Source organism: Nothoprocta perdicaria, unplaced genomic scaffold, assembly GCF_003342845.1.
Source record: "Nothoprocta perdicaria isolate Ctin4 unplaced genomic scaffold, notPer1 scaffold_2, whole genome shotgun sequence".
NCBI lineage: Eukaryota > Metazoa > Chordata > Aves > Tinamiformes > Tinamidae > Nothoprocta > Nothoprocta perdicaria.
In genome coordinates this window covers 7,620,987-7,642,303 of record NW_020455204.1, presented here as the reverse complement: position 1 = coordinate 7,642,303, position 21,317 = coordinate 7,620,987, and the positions used below count along the sequence as shown (strand labels likewise).

Here is a 21,317-nt window from a genome sequence, read left to right as displayed (position 1 = left end):
CTAGATATGGCAGATCTTCAATTCTTTATTCTTCCCTATGTGGCATCCTTTATAACAAAAAAAGCAAAAAGATGGAAGTAGCTATGTTAGCAGGTCAGGAGTAATTAATTAGTTTTTTGAGGTAATGGGGTACATGGTAAGGGGGAGAAGGCTGTACTGCTTAGAGCCATTGTGTGAACTTGGCTGCAGATTTGACCTAACAACGGATTTGACCTAACAACAATAAGCATTGGATTCTAGCCTGTGAGACTAGCTCTACGTGTACTAACTCGGTCTGGAGACTTCCCTTTTTATACATGAGCTTAGGGAAAAGAGGGAGAAATGTTCGGTCGGTGTATTTCTGTTATCCCAGTTCATGGTCCTGGCTGATGTGAAAATGAGGCTGTGTTCAGGCTGTCAATGTGCTCATTCCTGCATTGTTTCCTGTTGCCATGTCTCCTGTGAATGTGCCCAACGGCTGTAAACTATGCTGGGGAGAGATTCAACAGGCACCGTTCCATCAACTCCAGTGTAGGAATATGGTTTTTAAACAGCAGCAATGACCCATTTATGTTTTCTAGCCCCTACTCCAACATTATGTCCATTCAGGAACACTTCAAGATACATCCTTGTTAAACCTTTCTCATGGTTAGGGAACAAAAGTGTTAAAGACCAGTACATATTCAAGAACCATGGAACATATTTAACTTACATTCTGTCTGCCTGATACAAATAGAGTGGACGTCCTTCTTTTTCTTTTTTTATGATCTGTAAAAGCAAGTGGGATCTCAACAACTTATGTATCATTAAGACTCCCCATAACAATTGCCTTTCACATAAAAGGAAGAATGCTGCTGTTTTGTGAATACAGCTTGCTGCAAGCACAAAACAACACGTTAACAAAACTTAACCAGGCTGAGAGATGCAAAAGCATCTTTACTAGTGTCATATGTTAGTGTCAGACATTTTTGTCAGTATCTCAAATACAGATGCCTTTCATATAAGGCTACCTTCTTCCCTCCTTTCCCTCCTCCCTGAACTGCAGTGACAACCTGGAGGGCCTGCAAATTCTTTCTCTAGTAGTGGAGTTGCAGGTTAGTTCTGCAGCAGGGGTCTCTTGGGAAAGGTATAGTGCTAAGGTACATGTGCCAAGGTATATTCCCAACCATGCTGCAAACTGATGGGAAGGGACTGCAGACTGTAAGGAAATTAGCATTTAAAAACCTGTAACCTGCTGGAGAGAGGGGAAAAAACACTCAAGGTACCCAGAGCATGCTGAAGTTCAAGGTTCAAAATATAGCACAGTTACAATCAGGAAGGCAGCCTTTGCCCCACTGCTACAATAATGGTTTGCTTCCTTACACAGTTTGCAGGGACCATTCCCTGCCCACCTGTGCTGGGCCATAAAAAGCATAATCTTGACCAACCAAAACTAAAAACAGAAAATAAACACCTTGTACAAAAGCCTTTGGCTTGCTGTCCTCTAGGAGCCCTTGCAATGAGCATCAGGCATTTAGCACCTGCAGTAGAGGAGCTTTTACCTGAGCACTGGCTCCTGTTTAGTGCCGCTTCTGAGAGCAGGCGCCTCTCAGAGCCCACCTGGCTGCTGGGGTCGGACGCCAACAGCGGCCCATGGCTGCAGCACTGAGCTACATGAGCAGAAGTTACCTAGGACCCTGTTGCAACCAGAGATGCTGCTCCCCAGCCGCACTGTGCTCCAGTGCAGGACCCACGTGTAGGGCCACGTTCCTCAGCAAGGAAGGGCAGGTGCCCTCTCCCACCCGAACCTGCTTTCATGGTGGGCATGGTGCCTCTGTGCTACACAGGGCTTCGGTGATGGGTTTTTCATAAGCATGACCTGCACCCAGCCCAAGGGCTTCACATGTTTAACTGTGAATCAGGTCCATACCCACCTTCTGACAGCTCAGCCGTGTTCATGCGTTGGCACTGCTGGCACATCAGGCTACCCAAACCCCAGCTGACAGCAGTAAAGCAGCTGGTGCTTGTAGAATCCATCCACTCTACAACCCCAAATAGTGTTTAGACAAGTCAGCAAAAAAGTTTGGGTTGGGGCCATCTCTAAGTCAGTTGAAACAGTTCATGCCAGCTAGCTGAGGAGGTCTCCTATTGCTGAAGTTAGGTAGTTTGCATTGAGAAAGAAAAACGGAGTGTGACTTTACTCAAAAGGTGGCTGTGGGAAGGGCAATCTAACTCCCATCGAGTGGCTGTCTGCTACCCTAGGGGGAAGACCTTGGTAAGAAGGAAAAAAGAAAACAAGTGTTAGAATTCGAGCAGTTCATTTTCCATTACTACTGCAGAACTCAAGGCCAAATGCAAGGCACGCTCACCTCGAACTTCGACTTCTTCCTGCCTTAGGCACTATACGCAACAAGGGACACGGACACTTACTATCCCTCTCAAGGCATTTTCAGCTTCTCAGTTTGCACCAGGTGGTTTCCAAGTGGTCAGCTTGGTGTGGATGCCACCTAACTTGGCAAAATACAGCAGGGCTAAGACCTGCCCCAGAGCTGTGGTATCCCTCAGAAAAAATAAAACTCTTACAGAATTAAGAAAAAGCAAACAACCAAAAATTCTAACAAAACAGGATAAAAGAGTCTTTGCCAATAGATATCGTACACTGCAAACAATCTTCTAATAATGGCATAAGTCTCTTTTTTTTGGTTTAAAGAAGCTTGTGTTACTGTAGTTAATGCATGAGCAAGACCATAGACTTGTTATTCAGCACAAAACAAGTCATCTAGAAGCCTCAATGTCCCAAGGTATCAGTGACTTATACAGCTTGGATTCTGTTTCTGGCCAACAGTCACCAAGCAAGCAGTGAGGGATCCCTTTTGAAGAGTACATCTGAGATGCAGCCACTGAGGTGTGCAAGGCAAACAGAAGTGAGGAGCTGATGGATTTGTTCACAGAAGCTTCTTGTTACTAGACTGAGATCTACTGTGGCAAGCGGAACCTCAAGGTTTTAGTCACAGATGCTGCAGGGCTTCTTGTCCTTGTTCCATGTAGGAGTCATCTTTATTTGAGTTTGCCCATTCGCCAAAAGTATCCTGGAAGTGGACGTTTCTCTGTGATGCCTGCATACGTCTCTTATCACGAGAGAAGAAACTAAACCTTCCAGGGAGGGAGGAGGAGTAAGGAAGGAGAAGGAAAAAAGGAAAAAAAAAAGACTGCTTACTGACTTGAAAGCACTTCAAACACCCGACACGATACACAGCACCACAAAACACAGAGCAAAAAAATCTGTTTGCATCTGCAAAAATTCAAGGCAGTGAAGCCCGATGGGAGTGCATGTCAAAATGTTATTAGAGATGAAGTCATTGCAATCTCAAGCAGTTCGGCTCTGGAAGCTTCCAATAAGCTCTAAGTGTTGTTAACTCTACCAGGTGCAGACATCATTTTAGATGTTGCATATTCCCCCTCCCTCAACCCTGAGATAAAGAAGCAACAAAATATGGGTTAGTTTCTTGGCATAAGTAAAGTGGTATCTTTAGCATTAAATCCGTATAATGCCCTACAGCAGAAAGAGAGAATATTCTTAAGGGTGCCAGCAGGGAAATTCATAAGATAATAGGTCTTCAATTTTTTTTCCCCAAGTGTGCAAATTTTGATACATAGGCCCTATTCCTGCAAAAAATCAAAGAATAAATGCACACAAGTGCTCACAAGTCTGCAGGATGAAGGCTCTAAAGAAATGCACACAAATGTGCACGTCATTTCCTGTCACAGCTTGGGTGAGCTAAGATAATGACGTACATGAACCAACAGCCACTTAAAACAACAACAAATTGCCAGCTAACAACACAGCTAAAATGCACAGTTGGAAGAAATCCTTACTTAATCATTTTTGTGTATCGTGAAGTTACCTGATAAAGCAAATTCATCTTTTTGATGTTTATAATGAGTTCAGTACAAGAGGTGTTAGTACAATGTTTTAAAGTGTGCTGAGAAATGCAAAAGTTTTGGTTCCAGCTACCCAAATTGGCTGCTTCTAGTGATGCATTTTAGAAGATAAACACCAATTGCTTGCACAGTACTTAGCATAATGCAGTTAGGGCTGGAATTACTAGATGTTTCTCAAGAAGAGACCATCCACCTATGAACCTACACTCACCAGGAGCTGGAATATTTGTCCTGGCATAAACAGGGCCCTGTGCCCACTGCCCACCTTACTCAGCATCCTGCCTCCACCCACATTCCCTTGTCTCCCCTCAGTACCATGATCCCAACCGTCCAAGCCGCCTTGTGCAGACCAGGGAGTTCTGCCTTCGATGTCTCTAGTCACACAGGCTGTATTTCAATGTCAGATGACGTTTAAGGCAATTTTCCTGAAAAAACATCCTATCATATGTGCAGGTAAGCATGATGATTATTAATAATAAGCTGTTCTTGACTAGAAAGTGATATAAAAAGCTACACAAGTGCAATGCGAGACAGCTAACGTTGCTAGCAGGACCTCAACTTTTGCATTTCCTGGCTTGAAATGTGCAGCCTTAATAGTGAAATAAGTCTTTTGCACTTAATTAGTCTGGTAGTTTTCTACCACCTTCAACATGGGAGTTTATAAATTCACACACATATGCTCAATCTTTGCAGGGACAGATCCAATTCCAAAGTGAAAGGGAAGCATCTAGTCACTGAGGTTTTCTCCTGGAGATGTTTGGTCAGGCTTTGCATGCTGAAGTCCACACAGAGGACTCCTGTATTTATGCAGTAAGTTTCAAATATCAGCTTTTTTTCTCTCTCTTTTTTTTTTTTTTTTTAAAGTAATAGAAATTTTATCAAGATATTTTTCTACATCAAGTAGAAGGAGTTAGCTTTTTTATTCTTTGCTGTTAGGCCTAGAAAAGGCTTATAGGCAAGGTTTGAAAAAAATACACCTGTGTGAAATGGAAGGGAAATTTAAACACTGTTTCGCTGCTGCAGATGCAGTGATCATTAAAGTCAGAGTTATAATGCAAAACCAGCCTGCAACAACAGTTACAATTTCCAGGGGTAACCAAGCATAGGATGATAGAATTTATTATTGAGAGTGTATACTCTGTTCCTAAACACAGAGATGAAATCTACAGTGCATAGCTTCTAAGACATGGAAACATCAGCCTACAATAAACACTGGAAATTAATGCAGATATCAGCCATTAGATTCTATAAATCTAACTGATCTGTAACGAGTCAGGTACATTTATTTTAAAATTTATTTTAAAAAAGCACTGGTGTGAATTGTGCATAGGCAGGCTTAGTAAGCAAATTTAACAGACGCTGGTTAAAATTGCGTATAGAAATTCTTTTCTAAGGAGTAATGATTGGTTTAGCATGGTAACATTAAGACAAAAGGCAGTAAGATAAAATGTCAATACTTGAGGATGAGCATGGAGGGCTACAATGAGTTGTGAACTGCCTGGTCATTCTGATTGGCACTTGGTGCTTCTGTGATCCCACAAGTGGCCGATGAGAATGCAACCAGCAGCGCATGTTAACACGGGGCCATGCAGAAGGAAACCACAGTACCAAACATTAAAAAAAAAATCCTACAAGGGACACAAGTCTTCGTATTGGCTGCAATGTGGGATCGTCTGGAATCATTCCAGCTGCTACCATGGGCATTATGGCTGTAAAGATCCTGGTCAGGAAAGTACAGACACAGAAGAGATAAGACTGGAGCAAGGAAAAGAAACGGCATTCCATTAAAAGAAAAGAGGCAAACAAGATACACAAGGTTACTTTGAATTATCACACAGGACATGTTACAGAGTGAGGTGGTTCTGCATCACCCAAGACAGCTCCTCAGTGAAAATAATCTTCTTTAGTAAAAAAATAGTCAATGAACAGTTTGAATTGTTTTAGAATTTCTAAAAGATACCACTTTTGTATTGTGAGGCAGCCTGCAATCTGGGTTGAATTTCATCAAGGTATTACCACCTCTAGCAATGCAGAGCAGGGTGCACATTCTTCTTCTCAAGAAACAAATAGGCACATACATAATGAAATGAAGGATGAAGGTGCATGTTAAGAAGTACCAAACAGGGCTCTGCTGTAGCTAGTGGATTTTTGCACAGGAAATAGGGTTAGACGTGACCAGCATTACAGATAAAGATTGTCATCTGTGACGCTTGCAAAATTGCGAGTTAAAAACCAATACTACAATTGAAATGTTGAAATAACCCACTCTGCAAGCTACTTGGTTAAAGGGCCTGGGGATCTCTTCCAAACAAACCTACATTTCTTCACATGCAGAAATACACCAGTTGCAGGCAGCTAAATACTTGCTTGAAATCTTGCAACTGCTCTAGCAGAAACACTCTTTCTAGCTGGCTAGCAGCAAGGCTGTTTCTTCCTAAGGGTTCAGCACTTCAGCTGCGCGTTGTACAATTCATGCAACTTAGAGGTTGAGAGAGCACGCTGGCTGGATGCTCCCTGCACAGCCAGCCCCACACAAGCCTGCCAACACACCTTCATCCATACCTGCAACACCCTCTGTTTTTCTAAGGGTTCTCCTCAGAGGCTCTCCCTTGTGCCAAATATTTTTTTGAACTGTGGACTAATGTCAATCAAAGATTAAGTTGAAATCACAACAGACATTTCCCTCGTGACCAAGTGCAGCTCTCCCCAGCATAGCTGCTCTAACTGCTATTCTTAGATTCAAAGAAAACTAAACAAGCAAATATTGTTGTATCATTAGCAGTAGCAAAACCCTCTATTTTTATGCCTTGTGGCACACTCGGTTAGCTGCAGAAATCAGACAGACACATCAGCTTTTGTGGATTGCAAGAATAGGAGGAAAACTTATGGCTGTTTTAGGCATTACATCAGTGACAAAACAGTATGTATCCTTAAAGAGGAAACAATAGGGCGTTTTCTGCTTGAAAACAGAGGCAGCATTTTCAGTCCTGGTGCTTTTCCTCCTGAGTAAAGCCTCCTGGTTACATAATTTCATCAAAACTCTGTAATGTGATGTGTAGAGACAAGCGTAGAAATAAACCAGTATGTGATCAGAATTTGGAGAATTTGCCCCGGCCACAAACTTGCTTCAAAAATTGAGCATGAAAGCTGCAATCACCACACTATGTAGGCTGAAACTGGCCATTTCCAATGGAGGGATAAGCTTTAAGAAGCACTAAAGTAAATTTAGAAGAAAAGAGAAGCGAAGCTTCACAGTGGAGACCTTGTGAGACCAGTATTATTAATACTACAGAATGAAAACTTAAAGCCAAACTCAAGGAATATTTTCTAGTCACTTGGGAGGAAGTGCTCTTTCAGAAAAAAAGACAGCACGGGCAAAAGATGAAGTCTATTGAATTTAATTATAAGTGTCCTCTTGACTTTATGGTGTTTTGGGTCAGCCCTAATGTTCCAAGAGAACTTTCTCTCATGGGGCTGTTGCTAATAAAAACAAAGTCTGAAGGTTATGGTCATGGAGACAGGATGGGAAGGCTTTTTAGGCAAAACCAAATAAGTGTGCCAAAATCATTCGCTCAGTTAAGAAGATAAGCTTTAGTATCATAAAAATCCAAAGCTATTTAATCTGGGATAAATAAATTCAAAAGAGGGGAGTTTCAACAGACAAATGGATTGGCCAATGCTGTGTTTTTATAACCAGCTCCTGTAGTAGTACATACACCTCTGATAATAAGCTTAGGGTTTGCACAGCACCACTGAACAATCTCACCAGAGGAGAGTGGGGATTTCTATAGCCAGGAAAGTTGGCATCCTCTCTGGCACGGCAGTTGTTCAGCAAACCAGAAGTCCTTGTGCTGCACCTACACACTGCAAGGCCAATGAATTGAAAGCCGGATACAGCCACAGAGGGGTAAAAGGGACACCTTGTTCTCCAGACCCAGCTTGTACAGATCTGCAGGATGCTTTACTTGTGACGGTCACTCTTTGCAGACCCTCCAAGCATGACCATAGGCTGGCTGGGGACTGTGATATTCTGCTGCTGCTCCAATCCACCACCTGATGCCATTAAGGAACTGGAGCTCTGCAGAAGCAGGAGCATGTCTCTCCACAGTCCTTGCAGTGACCTCAGTTTTGGGTATCTAGGACAGACAGGGCAGTGCTCTGGATAAAACCACAATTGCTAGTTCCTCCCTTTGGAGCGTGGCCACACGGCCTGAACCACAGCATCCTCTGGGCAGATCAGATGTCTGTTTAAGAGCTCACCTGCTCCTAACAGCAGTACTGGACCATGGCAAAACACATTCTTTTAGTCATCTTGAATATCATATTTAGGAATGAAGAATTAGAATTAAAGTGGGCTTCTTGGGCACATCAATGTGGTCCAAACAAAGCATGTGGTCTATTGTTCTTCCCCCTACTGCTGCCTGCATACGGAGAATGGAGGTATCGTAGCAGATAAACCTAGACTGAAAAATGGTCAAAGTTCTGGCCAAACCCAACTGCTGTTTCATAAAACCTAGCAAGTGGTCCTTTAAAAAAAAAAAAAAAAGAATTACAGACATTTTAATATCTCTCCCATACACATAAGGGATGTAAACATCTTAACTTTTAAGTTAAAAAAATGTCCCATCCCTAAGAAATGTTTAGCATTTGCAGAATTCATCTAGTGTCCTTTCAGAATACACTACTTACAGTCGTTTGATTCCAGACTCTTGCTGAGTTGAGGTTTTTGGCTGAATTATGGGTGTAGGTTGAGGCGATCTAGTTTCTTCTTCTGTTTCCTCACTGGAGAGAAAGAAAGGATAGTTAATGTTGTCCTTTCAGGCTATGGAAGCACTTTCAATTCTAAACTCCAACCTGAGGCAGTACTACAGAAGAAAGGCAAAATACCTGCTCCGAGGTCACTGAAACCTGTGGGAGATTTTTCCATGAACTTTGGTTTCCGTTCAGTATTTCCCTCCCATTGGGACAAGGAGAGGAATGGATGAAGAAGATGAATGCAATGAATACAAATTACTATAGTTTCAAATGTTGACCCACTTTAGTCCTTATTTTTCAAGTCCAAGTGTATTAATCTTTCTAAGATTCAGCGGGACATCAGGCAAAGGCATCATCTTCCTGAGTTTTTGAGGATCTAGATAGAAACTGAAGCCTTTAGGTTTACAAACTTCAAGCCTTTGCAGCAATATAACCTTGCCAGAAACTATTTAGGAACACATTTATAGTCTCTAGACCTGCCCTACAGCTGCTACGTGTATAGTATGCAACAGGAGAGGAGCACCTAGGAGATCTAACCTACCTTTTGTAATATAAAAGCTCCTCTTGAAGTAAAAACACTTTAGATTTCAATTCATTCCTCTCATGAAGGACATCTCGCAGCTCCTGCAAGGTGAATCTTGGACGATTTGGATCTTTTAAGTCCACTGCCATCTTTTCTGACTCTGCGAAGTCAGAAAAGTCGTCGTTGTTTGGTTCTGTCTAGGAAGTGAAACACCAGCTTTAAATTCATCACATGAATGCAAGTCTGAGGCATTTAAAGTCTTTATCAGTTTAGTTCTTGACCTCTTTGATACTAATAAACCCTCTCTTAAAAGAAACAAAGCAATTTTAGAAGTAAAAAAAGGTAGGAGGAATTTGCTTCTCATGTTTTAAGATCCTCAGTCTAACTTTTGGTAAGTGAGTTTACGGAATGCATACTTTTAGCAAATGAGGTAAATTATGTAATGTACCAGCCTTTTACATAACCAAAAAAAAAAAAAAAAAGAGAGAGAGAGAACCATTTGGATAGCAAATATCCTGATAATTTCTCCCACAGAGAGGAAGCTCCTTTGCACATAACTATATTAAGTGATGATTTAAGTTTATATCTCTATATTGCTTGTATTGAAAAATGCCTGACTAGTGTCAGTACCAGGGATCTAAGTACAAACTAGAAGACATCTGCAGATGAGTGCTCGATGATGCCTTATACAGCTCGCACTCTAGGGACATGGTTGCATTCCCAGCCTCCGGGGCAGCTTCCTGTAATCCAGGTAGACCCCAGCAATTGTGAAGAACTATTTGGGCTAAACTGCTCGTGGAAATAAGGCTGGTATCAGCACAGTGTTCAGGAAAGAGGTATCATTCAGGTACTCCAGCCTTGTCCCACTGCACAGAGCTGAGGACCAGTTAGTGGGAAGTCACAAGCTCCTGGAAAGGCTGTTCACAATCAAGGTGCTGCAAACCAGTGACAAGCCTGAGGAGGTCCGCAAGGTTTCTAGCTGTAAAAATAAGCACCGGGCACCCTGTTCCAGCAAAGTACATTTGAAATGTGATGCTTTTTACAGAGGCTGACTGGAGGCCAGCACATGAAATCAGAGATGCTGTCAGCCAGGCCAGTCCCTACCCTCCTGCAGGAGACAGAGTGGACAGTCCTAGAGTTCCTGTGGGGCAGTGACACATCAAGATGGAGATAATCCCACTGCCTTAAAGACTCTTAACTTTGCCTTTCTAGCTAACTGGCCACCACCCAAATACATAACACTCTTCTGGTTCTCCAAGTGCGCAATGCACAGGTGGATGTAGATATCCTAGGACACCTTTTGAGACCTTATAGAAGTGCAGCACTTTAAAGTAACAGTTTCTAGCTTTGCATCCCTGAGGAGCAGGATGAGATATCCTGCTTAGCTGCTTCAGAAAGAGATCAGCAATGGAACTCCATCATCTACATGTGAGAAGCTAAGGGCAGAGATTTGTAGAGTCCATTTTTTTGCAAGCTTGATTCTCGTCTCTTCCAAGCTCATACTTATGAAATAGTTTTGATCTCCACTGATCTATTGTGGCTTCGAGTTAAACTTTGCTGGGCTGAGGTTGGTCCAACATAAACTACTGCAGCAGGAATTGCAGTCCTCTTCTTACAAAGACCAAACTGCAGAGTATTGCTCACTTGTCCATTTCTGTCTGATTCACCCCATTAATCCAAATGCATTTTTTAATACAGTTTAGCATTTTTATACAGTTTACAACAAATAAAGGCAGATGCACCCTGACAAAACATTCAAAGGATTTGTACATCTTTCCTCCTCTCCATCCCACTGGGTTAGGATCCGCATTGATGCCTCATGTTTTGGTTCTACCTCCACCCCACACTTTTACCCAAAGAAGTCACCTTTTTGCCAGATTTTGCCCAAATCAGCAAAGACCAAGAAGCCCAAGAAGCCAATGCAAACGTCCTCAGCTGAAGCCAATGAGCAGTGTTTACTCCAGAGCATGCAGCTATTTAGTTTTCTGCTTGTCACTGCAATTCCTGCCTAACCATCAGCCTGGCAGAGAGAATGGGCAAAAACTCTAATTAGAAGAGGTGCCATTGCCACAGAACTGGTGAGACTGGGGATGGGTGGGGGGAAGAAAGGGTCCTTTCTCTCCAGACACTGAAGACACTTTCACTTTTGCTGGCTCCAGGCCCAGGCTCCAGAGCCCCATTTACAAAGCAGGGGTCCTGGTTGAATTAGCAGCAATGAAGTCATCCCTTTCATTATTAATACAGCGCGTACCCGACTCTGCAGGGACACGTTTGCGCTGACTGTCACACGCCCTGGGGCACAAGGACACCTCATCTGCCTTTGCCTCTGCTTTCTGGTATATATTCCTGCCTCTTACAAACAAATTGGGTGTTATATTCTCTGCTGTTATCAGGCATTTACACTGCTTGCTTCTATACTGGCTCGGTACTGGTGCTGCTGCAAACACATCCAAATAATACACCACAATAGTGCTCCCTGGAGCTCCTTCGTGCCATGATGCTCCTTATCCTATTTGTGCTGTTCTAAGAGCAGCATCAGGAGAGGAAATACTGCATATTTGCTTGAATAAGACAGAAATGCAGTGTTGTATGCACAAAGGAAAGTAACAACAGGAACCATAAAGAGAGAGCTGAAGCTCTTTCTTTTTTCCCTTGTGAAACTCCCCTTGAATTTCCATTCTTACTGCTCTTATCTTAGCAACAAGTCATTTTGCAAATTGTCACTTGGCCAATCATCACTTTTCCTGTTCTTTCAGGTACACGAGCATCAACCTTTGCTTTCCATGAACATCTGTACTAGGAACACTTAACTGCATAAATTCTTTCAGGAAGTTAGAAGCAGGAATAGGGCCTAGTCTGTCTCCTCTAAAACAGGCGTAAAAATATTTATATTTTGATTTGGTAGCAATAGACCAGCTTAGGCAGTCAGATCACAAGCGCCATAATCACCATGAGGGCCAAGAGCTCTCTCATTTTTGTAGCCTAAGATACCAGCCCCCCAGTCACTGACTGTCATGTGACTCCTGTCACATGGATTAAGAAATTCCAATTGTTCAGTTCTGAACAACTGCAGTGAGGCAACGGATGGAAACGTGATCAGAGAAAACAATGACGTAAGGGCAGACAAGCACACAAAGACCTGTTAGCTCAGCAAAACTTCTCTAACTGTTATCTTTTCAGAAGGAATTAAGCCTTCTCCAGAGGTTTAAAGACTCTTACATGGCTTATTTTGGCCGAAGGTAAGTTCCTGCCCCAAACAAAGTGGCTTAACAAAGTTTCTAAAAGCACACTCTCCTCTGCAGAAGCTATTTGTTCTGCTGTCTGGTGAATTCTGTAGTCTAGCACTTGATTCAAAGGTTAGGCTCCCCAGGCCATGTACTGAACAGCCAAGTGTGAGGGGAGAGCAGGGGAGAGCAGAGGATGTTCTGCTGCTCTCTGCCCCGGCCATGACACTGCTGACCTGTCCTGCACCTCTCTGCATGGCTGCTTCTCCCCTCCAGGATGGAGGGCTCTGTTCCCTGGGTCGCTGTCCCCAATGGTGCTTTCCTGTCACAAAGCACAGAGAGATGCTTATGTTTCCCTGTGCGCTACATAAGGATGTCCTTGCGTACCACTGTTGGCTCTCACACATATCAACCACTTTATTTGAAGAAGAGATGCTTGGTATGACCTCCGAGGATCTTAAAAAGGCTGTTTAAAAGCGAATGAAAGTGCCTCTTACCTTTATTTCTTCCCCATTTTGGCTGTCCTCACCCTGCAGTTTTTCTCTGAGTTTCCCTAGCTCTGCTCGTAGGGTGCCCATCTCCTGCTCCTTGGTTTGCAAGTAGGCTTCCAACTCCACCTTCTGCTCAATCAGGGCCTTCCCCTGCGCCTCGACAACGGTGATCCGGTGCCGCAGGTCGTGGTTAATTTTCATGAGCCTGTTCTGTTGTTGTTGAAGCTACAGAATATTGATACAACAGGTAAACATCCATTCAGCCACCAGCCATGGGAGCTAAATCCCAAACATTATGTTAAAGAATGAGTAATACGTTCCTGTTATGTTTAATCAGGAAAAATCCTCATCTTCCTAATTATTTTTTGTAATATCTAATTATCTGTTAAAGACACCAAAACCTCTTTATATGTTTGTATGTTTTCACAGTAAGAGGAGGCACTTTTTCACCAGCCTTGGGAATTCTCCAGCTAAAAGCAAACCGACCACTTCCACTACAGTGCTTCAAAAATCAGTGTTTAAGGGCAGGTGAGCTTAAGGAATTTAGAACGAAAACTTAACCCAGAGTGGAAGTGATAAGGACAAGATAGATACAGACAGCACAGACTAATCTGAGAGTAGCAGACCTTTAAAGAAACAACCAACCCACCCATTTCTCATCCATCTTCTTCCCTTGTTACTCTGGTCTCCTATCACCCTCCAAGTGCCCCCAGTCTTTCCACACACAGCAGAGAGTATGTGCCTGTACTAGCAGCTTGCTGACTATTTTGCACACTCTTTAGCTTTGCAGAACACTTTAGATGCTGGGCTGCTAATCTGGCATAGCTAACCACTTCTAAATTAACTTAAAACTTGAAAGAATGATGGAAGCATGGGTAAGAAAGAAGAAGGAAACAGGAAAGCACTTACTGCCTCTACATCCTCATTTTTAAGTCCCAGTTCCCGGTCTTTTGCCCTGATTTCATCCCTCTGTTTATCTACCACTTCCTTCAGCTTCTTCATGACTTGCCGCTCTCTTTCTGACATTCCTGGTTAAAAAAAAAAAAAAAAAGGACAAAAATAAAACAAACTGAGGACAAGCAGGAGTTATTGAAAACAATAACAAATGAAAAATATTTGGGTAAAACCTCTGGAAGATGCCTGCTGTGGAAATCAAAGAGACCATTGGATGATGTTTTGGATAAAAAGAAAGTAACTTCAGGGGTAACGGAACGTAGATGATACAATCCACCCTGTAAAGCCAACCCACAGAAAGTCCTTGAAAAATCCAACAGGCCTCAGAGGCATTTGTAACAGTGGAGTGATATTGCTAATGTCTTGCTACCTCAGTGTTTTTACCTCTGCCGTGATTTTCTCATTATGTGCCACGGAGTTTGGTTCTCTATGTGATAACCTGCAGAATCAGGTAACTGTGAAAACTGCAGGAAATACAGGCATGTCTGACATCAGCAAGATCTAAATGTTTCACTATGGTGACTGCTTTTAGGTCTAGACCAGTTGAGATGCACTGATTTAGACTGATCTTATTCTGGGATGGGAATGGCTCATACCCCTTAGGCAGGACAGCTGCAGCCTGGCACACACTTCTTGTTTTTTTAAGAGGATCTTACTTTCCTACCACAGCATGGGTGTGGAGTGCTGGAATCTTACACTCAGCTCTGACCTCTCCCTGATCTTGGACATTTTTACCCACCTACAGGGACACAGGAAATACCAGCTGGATGGAGCCAAAACAAAACAAACAGACAGGGACCCTCTCAATAACACAATAGAGCCCTGGTATCTCCCCATAGCTTTCCTATTACTAGGGTTCATGTTTATTTGCAGTTTCTTACAAACCATCACTGTATCCACAGTCCCCTCTGCAGGCTCCTGGATCCACCTTTCAGCAGTCGGTCACAATGCTGGGGCCTAAAACACCAGCTATATTTTATAAAAATGCTTTGAGGTGAAGAGGGACTGCAGTGTGATTTTAGAGCAGCAGTTTCAGCCCAGTAAGAGCTGAGAATGGTAAGCACAGCTCTATTCATTAGTACATGTGAGATGCTTTGAGATCTCTAGATAGCAGGTACTATTTAAAGAATAAAGTACCATTTCAGTGCTGATTGCTTTTCCTCCCACTGTGCTCATTTTTCTGCCTAACATTTGGTGAGCACTTCAATTGTGTGCTCAGATAATTACATTATCCTTCTTATTTTAAGAGGAAGGGAAAGGAAAGGTGGGAAGTGTTTGTGAAACAGTCACATCATCTCCCATTTTTCCCAGGCATCGAGGAAGAGGGGAGGGAGGTCACTAAGTGCCCTAAATGTAAAATAATTATCTTCGAATGACTCAAAGTCTAATTATCTGCAAGATCTTAAATGGCACACCCAGCTGGCTTCCCCAGGCACATCCTATCAGCAGTTTCCTGGGAATTGCTAGGAGAGGAAAGCAGTTAGAAAAAAAAAAAAAAAAGGAATAAGAAACATTAAAAATGAGCATCCTTCATGTTTATGCTTAGCAATCTGTTTACCACTGCATTTATACCTAATGTAACACAGCAAGCCAGGCTCTGTGACAGTGCCACTATGTAAATACTCAGAGGAAAACCTTGCCTGAACTTTTGCAGGGGAACTGACTGTAGGTTCTTCAGCAACCAAGCACAAGAGGTTCAACACAACTGTCTGCTGCCATCCTATTTCTTGTCCCTCATACCACAGCTGCTGTGCCCAAGGCAGCAGCTCCTCTCGCAGCCGCCTGCTTGTCCTGTTTGCCTCATGTTGGCTCAAGTTTGCTCATGGCATTTTACCAGGATATTCTGGTCAGTCAGCACTATCAAATAAACGCTCAGTTTGAGCTCAGGGAGGAGTAGCATTAATGAACATTGCAGATTCATCTCTAAAGCCTCCTGTGTATTTTGTATTCTGCCGCACGCATCTTTCACATGAGCTTTGCTCTGCTCAGACTCTCAGAGAATGATGCTCTCTCTCCTGTTTAGATACTGTTGCAGCTACCTCTCTCACAAATGCTTTCATTATAGCAAAGTGAGGCTCTCTGAACTCTGAAGTGACTGTTAATTGGCAAAGATCGAATCTGAGCCCTTGCACACCCAAATCACTGGCCTCTGCTGGCTGTGCTAAAAATAACTCCCCCCAGTGTCTGGCAAGTAAGCAGCAAACTGTTAATCCCCGGGGTTAGCCGCTAAGGGGAGACATGATCACAATACTAAATCATGCTGAGATATCAAAACTAGAGTCTGGCCAAACTGAGCCCAGCTAAAAAGGCATTTGGCTTGAAAAGCTGCATCTGTAAATGCATGTAAATTCTACACGCATCATATTAAATGATGGAGTAGAAAAAAAGGCAGTTTAGTTTTTGTGGATAGGAAATGTCACAAATCATATATCTGAGAAAACCCACCTCCATTCATTAATAGAAAAGTTATCCCAAATGGAAAACAGTTGCAAGTTTAACATGACAGGCTCCAAGCTTAGGGTGCTACAAATTAATGTGATACAAGTTAAACCAATGATTTTGGCTAATAAGTATTATTGGTCCCAGAATCTGGTGTCTGGAATATGCATCTCCCCAGGGCAAGTGTGCAGTACTCCACCTCTGGGCCAAATTCAGCACTGGGGAAGCAGGTGCAGCTTTTGCAGCATTGGATTGAGTTTCATTCACTTACCTCAAACCTCAGCCTAATCCCAACCTCTGGTGTTTGGGAACTCTGAAGGAGCCACAACTTTACTAATAATCAGAACATACTGCAACAGGGCAGTGTGGTTTAGACCAGGACACCACGGTCCTGCCCATGTCCTAACAGTTCACAAAGTCACCCATTTCCAGAATGACTCACAATCACAGGCAGGGTTTGCTGCTGCAGTGAAGCTGTTACCATTCTCATCTGTCTGCTCCATCTCTCAGCTCAAGGCTGCTTCATCCCCAAACTTGCACAATGATTCCTTTAACTCCCCAGGTTACAACCCAGCAGAGTGTCATGAAATAAAAACAGTAGCCAGCAGATTCAAATAACACACTACAAACTGTGAAATGAATCTACATCCGCTCATCTGCCTCTGAAAAAGTTGCTTGCTGAGGTGTGGGAAAGAGGTGAGGATAGTAACTGTTCCAGTTGCTGCCAGGGAAATCTACCTGGAGTTGCACATCAGAAACATTTGTCCTGAATTTCATTCTGTCTCAAGCAAGAAGCTGCCCACGAATTAATCAGTTGTTTCAGTTCTTTAGGAATCACTCGCTGCCTGGAGTATGAGTCTCTTCGCCTATTCTAAACTGTCTGGAAATGTCTCAGTATGTGTGTAGGAACCCAAAGGCAGGTAAACCAGCTAGAATCACTCTCAAGATGTTCTCCCACAATATCACCATATGGCAGATTAATTAGTATAAGGGAGTCAATGGAATCCCAAGGTGCTGCTTTACAAACAATTATCCTGAATACAGCAACACTTGCACTTGTTTTTGTGCACATCACTGTGAAATAATGCTGAATGGATGATTCTGTTTCCATTAGAAAACAAAGGGAGAGTGCAAGAATGCTTTTTTGCAAGATGCTAACCACAAAAATAAAATAATAGACCAAAAAGGAAGCTAGACTTTACTTTTAAAGGTGCTTCTTTGTCAAACAAAGAACTGCTCAGGCTTTTAATTCCTTCCTGCCCCCACCTTTTGCAATATCTCAGTTGTTCAGAGCTTTTCTATTCAGATAACCAGAAAACATCCTGCATTAATTTCAAGCAAAAAAGCTGGAATATCCAGTCAAAATATTTTGATAGAGTATTGCTTTTTGTGACAAAAGCAAGTATTGAATTTGAAACATCAAACTTGCCTTCATGTTTCTGAAACTCCTCTTCAGTGAAATTAATGTCTTTGTGAGACAAGTTTGTCATCAGTTGTTTATTCTCCTCCTGCAGCTGTGCAATTTGAGTAAGAAGATCCTGTGCTTCCCCTCTCCAGACATCCTCCACCAGTTCTAATTCCTAAAGGGTAGACCAGGACAACACATTTATATTTTTAAACATGTTAAGAGCCTTTGACCAGACTATTTACATATCAAAATAGTAACAATCCTAGGATTCTTACAGAAAATAATTAAATGATATCTTCTTATAAATTCCAAGTAGCCTCAATTTTTCTAATGCCAGCACCAAGAATCTCATTGAATATAAAAGTCTCCTTATGTTATTTGCTGAATGCAACTATGCAAGTTATCCAGAGAATGACTTCTCATTCCCTTCATTAACGTGGGGACCAGATTAAGGGGTCTACTGTTTTAGACAAGACAACCAAACATAACCAGGAGTTATCTCCTGCATCCTGGGCAGCTGCTGTTATAAATGCCCCAGAAATACCACAGCATGGGCTAGGAGGGTCAGGATTAGACATGCTCATTTTGACAGAGTAGCTTGCCCAGTCTAGATTTGTGTTATGAAACACAAGTGTAAAATAACGATGAGCGCATGATACTGTGCAACAAACCCAGAACTCCTAGTCCAAATAGTAAATGCAAGACAAAATTATGCTGCTTTTTACGTAAATTGTTCTATATGGAATGTTCCAAGTGACATCTCTGTTAGCGACAGTGAAACTGCTCAAAACAACGAGGCCTATTCGTCAGGACACTGTGTGTCAAGAGCAGCTGTCACCAATCCTTGTAAAGGTCAAATTAGGACAGAGAATATAAAGACCTCTCCTCAAAAAAAGACAGTCATATTTAGCACTTTACTTGTTCCCAAAGTCTTTGCTATCAATCATATTTCTGCAGTGTGTGTGTGGGGGGGCATTCTGCACACCATTTGCACTTAAAACAAAACAAAAAGCTGCATGCAGATCACTGAAACCAGGCTGAGTCATTTGTCCACTTCTACTGTTCATCCAGCATGCCCCCTTCCTAACAACAAAACACACTCACACAGCAGCCAAGCACAGCTCTAGGCTAAAATAGGCTCCCCTGAGAGATAACAGGATAGTTTTCTGCTCTGAATGTATGCTCTATTAATGGGAAGTCATACTTTTATTGGTGTTTAGGTCTAAATGAAATACTATTTTATTCCAGCAATTATTTTTGCATTGCTGTCTTTTTATAATGCTTCTGAGTATGCTAAGAGATTTGTAGACAACACTATAGAAGAAATATATTTGCAATAGTTTATATGTTATTTATAACTATGCAAGCTTAACTATTAAGAAGTACAGAAAGTTTCATGAATCACCATTAACTTCACTTGAAACACTTTAGAGAAATGCATGTCATAAAACTTTATTTCTAGACTATTTACAGTGATGTTGCAGCCTATACCTCTGTAGCTAGAATAACATGCTGACCTAGTTCAGAAAATAAAACCAACACATTTGGTGCAGCTATAAACATATTGATTAGAAAAATAGGATATACATACACAAACTTGAACTATGAAGCCTTGTATTTTTTACATATGGCTACACTGTAAATGCACAGTTGCACTCAAGCTTTCCTAGGAAAACTTTCCTATTTACTGCTACTGAAGAACCAAGGAACTGGACCACAAATGAAGTTCTGAACCTCCACTAGTGGCAGTATCAGGCGGAGAAGGCAGGAGACCTGGGGGTGGTAGGTGCCAACAGCTGAGGAAATGCCAGGCAGAGCTAAGCCAGGTGTATGTATAGAGGAGTTCCACCTTAGTGGGCTGGGAATTACAGGGGAAGACTTAAAGAGTGTTATATTTATGCATACACATTATTTTCCTTCCTAAAATGTTTTTCCAGCATTCTTGTGGATTGTCTGAACAGTTCCTGACTCATTTTGTGACTATTAGGAAAGTTGGCAGAGTATAAGTGGTTATTGGTGAAGTATGGATGAGTAACCGGCAAGGAATAAGCTGATACCTAACAAGTATGTTATGCAGTTGACATGTTTAGGAAGCCTTTTAATGCATGCATGGACTTCAGGAGCACAAACACAGAATATTAGCTTGTGCCAACCTACTAGACAGTTGCTGGGCATGGCAGCAATGTATCTGGTTCACTATGCAGCACTTTGAGCCTGGCAAGAACAAATCTGATGCTAGCAGAGGGCCACAGTACAGGACCAGTACAACAGACTACCTGCTGTCTAATGACTAAAATGGTTAGATATGAGGTTTACTAGGTGGATAAAGGCATGGATTTGGTACACATTGTACTTGTACTCTTCTTTGGACCAGTAAAAGATTTCATCCTCTGGAGACTTAGCAGGACTGTAGTCATTAAAAAAAAAAAAAAAAGCACCATTCTTTCTACAGACTAAGTGTACTTCTGCAAAATGTTGCAAGAATTGCTCCAAATTTTTCATATGCTACACAGAAGACCCTTAGCTGACTAAAAAACACATATACGAGACCTTCTTAAATAAACCCAGACTAACTCTCGAAGTTTGAGGCCTCTCTTCCAGCAGTTCCCTGTCCCCACTCCATCTGTGTGTGTGCAAGCACAGAAGGAAGGAGGCAGCAGGGATGACTTAGCACAGTCGCACGCCAGGAGCACCATTTCCTTAAACTTTGGATCAGCTGCCTGTGCAGTCTGAAGAGCCGGGTCTGCCACATGCACTGCAGTAAGCGGAAAGACTCTTTGCTATCCTGTCATGCTGAGCGGGACACAGGAAACGATCTCCAGCTTGGAGATTTAGGGTAGATCGCCCCAGGGACGAGCTCTTACCGCCAGAGGATGGAGCAGGAATGCAGGAGCCTGCTCTTCCCTACTGTCAGTTCCAACACTGACCTGAACTCACTCTGTCCTCCCAGGACTCGCCTACGCGATGGGAAGCACAGACCGACTGCTAAATCATGCACGGCTCCGGACGGAAAGCGCGTTACCAACAGCGGAGCTTTCTGGCCTAGCGGGAAGCCAAGTTGCCCCCTCTCCTCAGGGCTTGGGAGGCCGGAGCGCGTACGTGATGGGGAGAAGGAAACACGGAGGCCAGGGAAGGGGTGGAGAAAAGGGAAGAGAAAGGAAACTTCCAGGAGGGAAGACGCCAAGGAGGCAGTGCCAAGCCCGGGCAGGCCGGGGCGGCCCCCGCGCACCTTCTGGTGCTTGCGCTCCTTCTCGATGCGGTCCATCCTCTCGAGGCGGAGGCGGTCGAGCTCCAGGCGCAGCTCCTCCATCTCGGGGTTGATGTGGTTGCGGCTCACGAGCACCTCGAGGATCTCCAGCACCCGCACCACCTTGGGCATGAGCCGGGCGATGGCCTCGCAGCCGTGCTGGTCGATGACGCGCTCGAACTCCTGCCCCACGGCCGAGGCGATGTCGTAGACGTCCATCACGGTCAGCTCCGCCGCGTTCTTCTCCAGCGCGGGCGGCGCCCCCCCGCCGCCCTCCATGGCTCCCTCATAGGCGGCGGCAACGGGGCGACGCGGCCGCCCGCGGGGCGCTGCCCTCCCGCGGCGGCGGGGAGCGCGGCGCCGCCCTGGCCGCGAC

The 21,317-nt window shown here is 43.3% G+C and overlaps 1 protein-coding gene across 3 annotated transcripts; it reads right to left on the bottom strand.

Annotated features, from left to right (window-relative positions):
* Window positions 1–140: 140 nt before the first annotated feature.
* Window positions 141–21,223, bottom strand: RILPL1 (Rab interacting lysosomal protein like 1). 3 transcript variants are annotated; one of them, XM_026037553.1, is made up of 8 exons: window positions 20,924–21,223; window positions 17,716–17,866; window positions 13,803–13,921; window positions 12,900–13,118; window positions 9,197–9,375; window positions 8,590–8,682; window positions 5,533–5,620; window positions 143–3,111 (listed from the first exon to the last, which is right to left on the bottom strand). In XM_026037553.1, exons 1-8 carry the CDS (start codon window positions 21,218–21,220, stop codon window positions 3,106–3,108), a joined length of 1,152 nt encoding a protein of 383 aa, XP_025893338.1. In that variant the 5' UTR covers window positions 21,221–21,223; the 3' UTR covers window positions 143–3,105. The 3 variants fall into 3 exon arrangements, with proteins under 3 accessions (XP_025893337.1, XP_025893339.1, XP_025893338.1); XM_026037552.1 differs by lacking the exon at window positions 5,533–5,620 and having other exon boundaries at window positions 141–3,111; XM_026037554.1 differs by lacking the exons at window positions 5,533–5,620; window positions 17,716–17,866 and having other exon boundaries at window positions 141–3,111; window positions 20,924–20,979.
* Between the last annotated feature and the right edge of the window lie 94 nt (window positions 21,224–21,317).

Excerpts from the sequence above, each read along its gene's own strand:
- RILPL1 (XM_026037552.1), bottom strand. The coding sequence starts at position 21,220 with ATGGAGGGCGGCGGGGGGGCGCCGCCCGCGCTGGAGAAGAACGCGGCG. Across the intron at positions 17,867-20,923 it reads AGGAGCGCAAGCACCAGAAG|GAATTAGAACTGGTGGAGGA; the intron begins GTGCGCGGGGGC and ends TCTACCCTTTAG. Across the intron at positions 8,683-9,196 it reads GAGCTTTTATATTACAAAAG|TGAGGAAACAGAAGAAGAAA; the intron begins GTAGGTTAGATC and ends CTTTCTCTCCAG.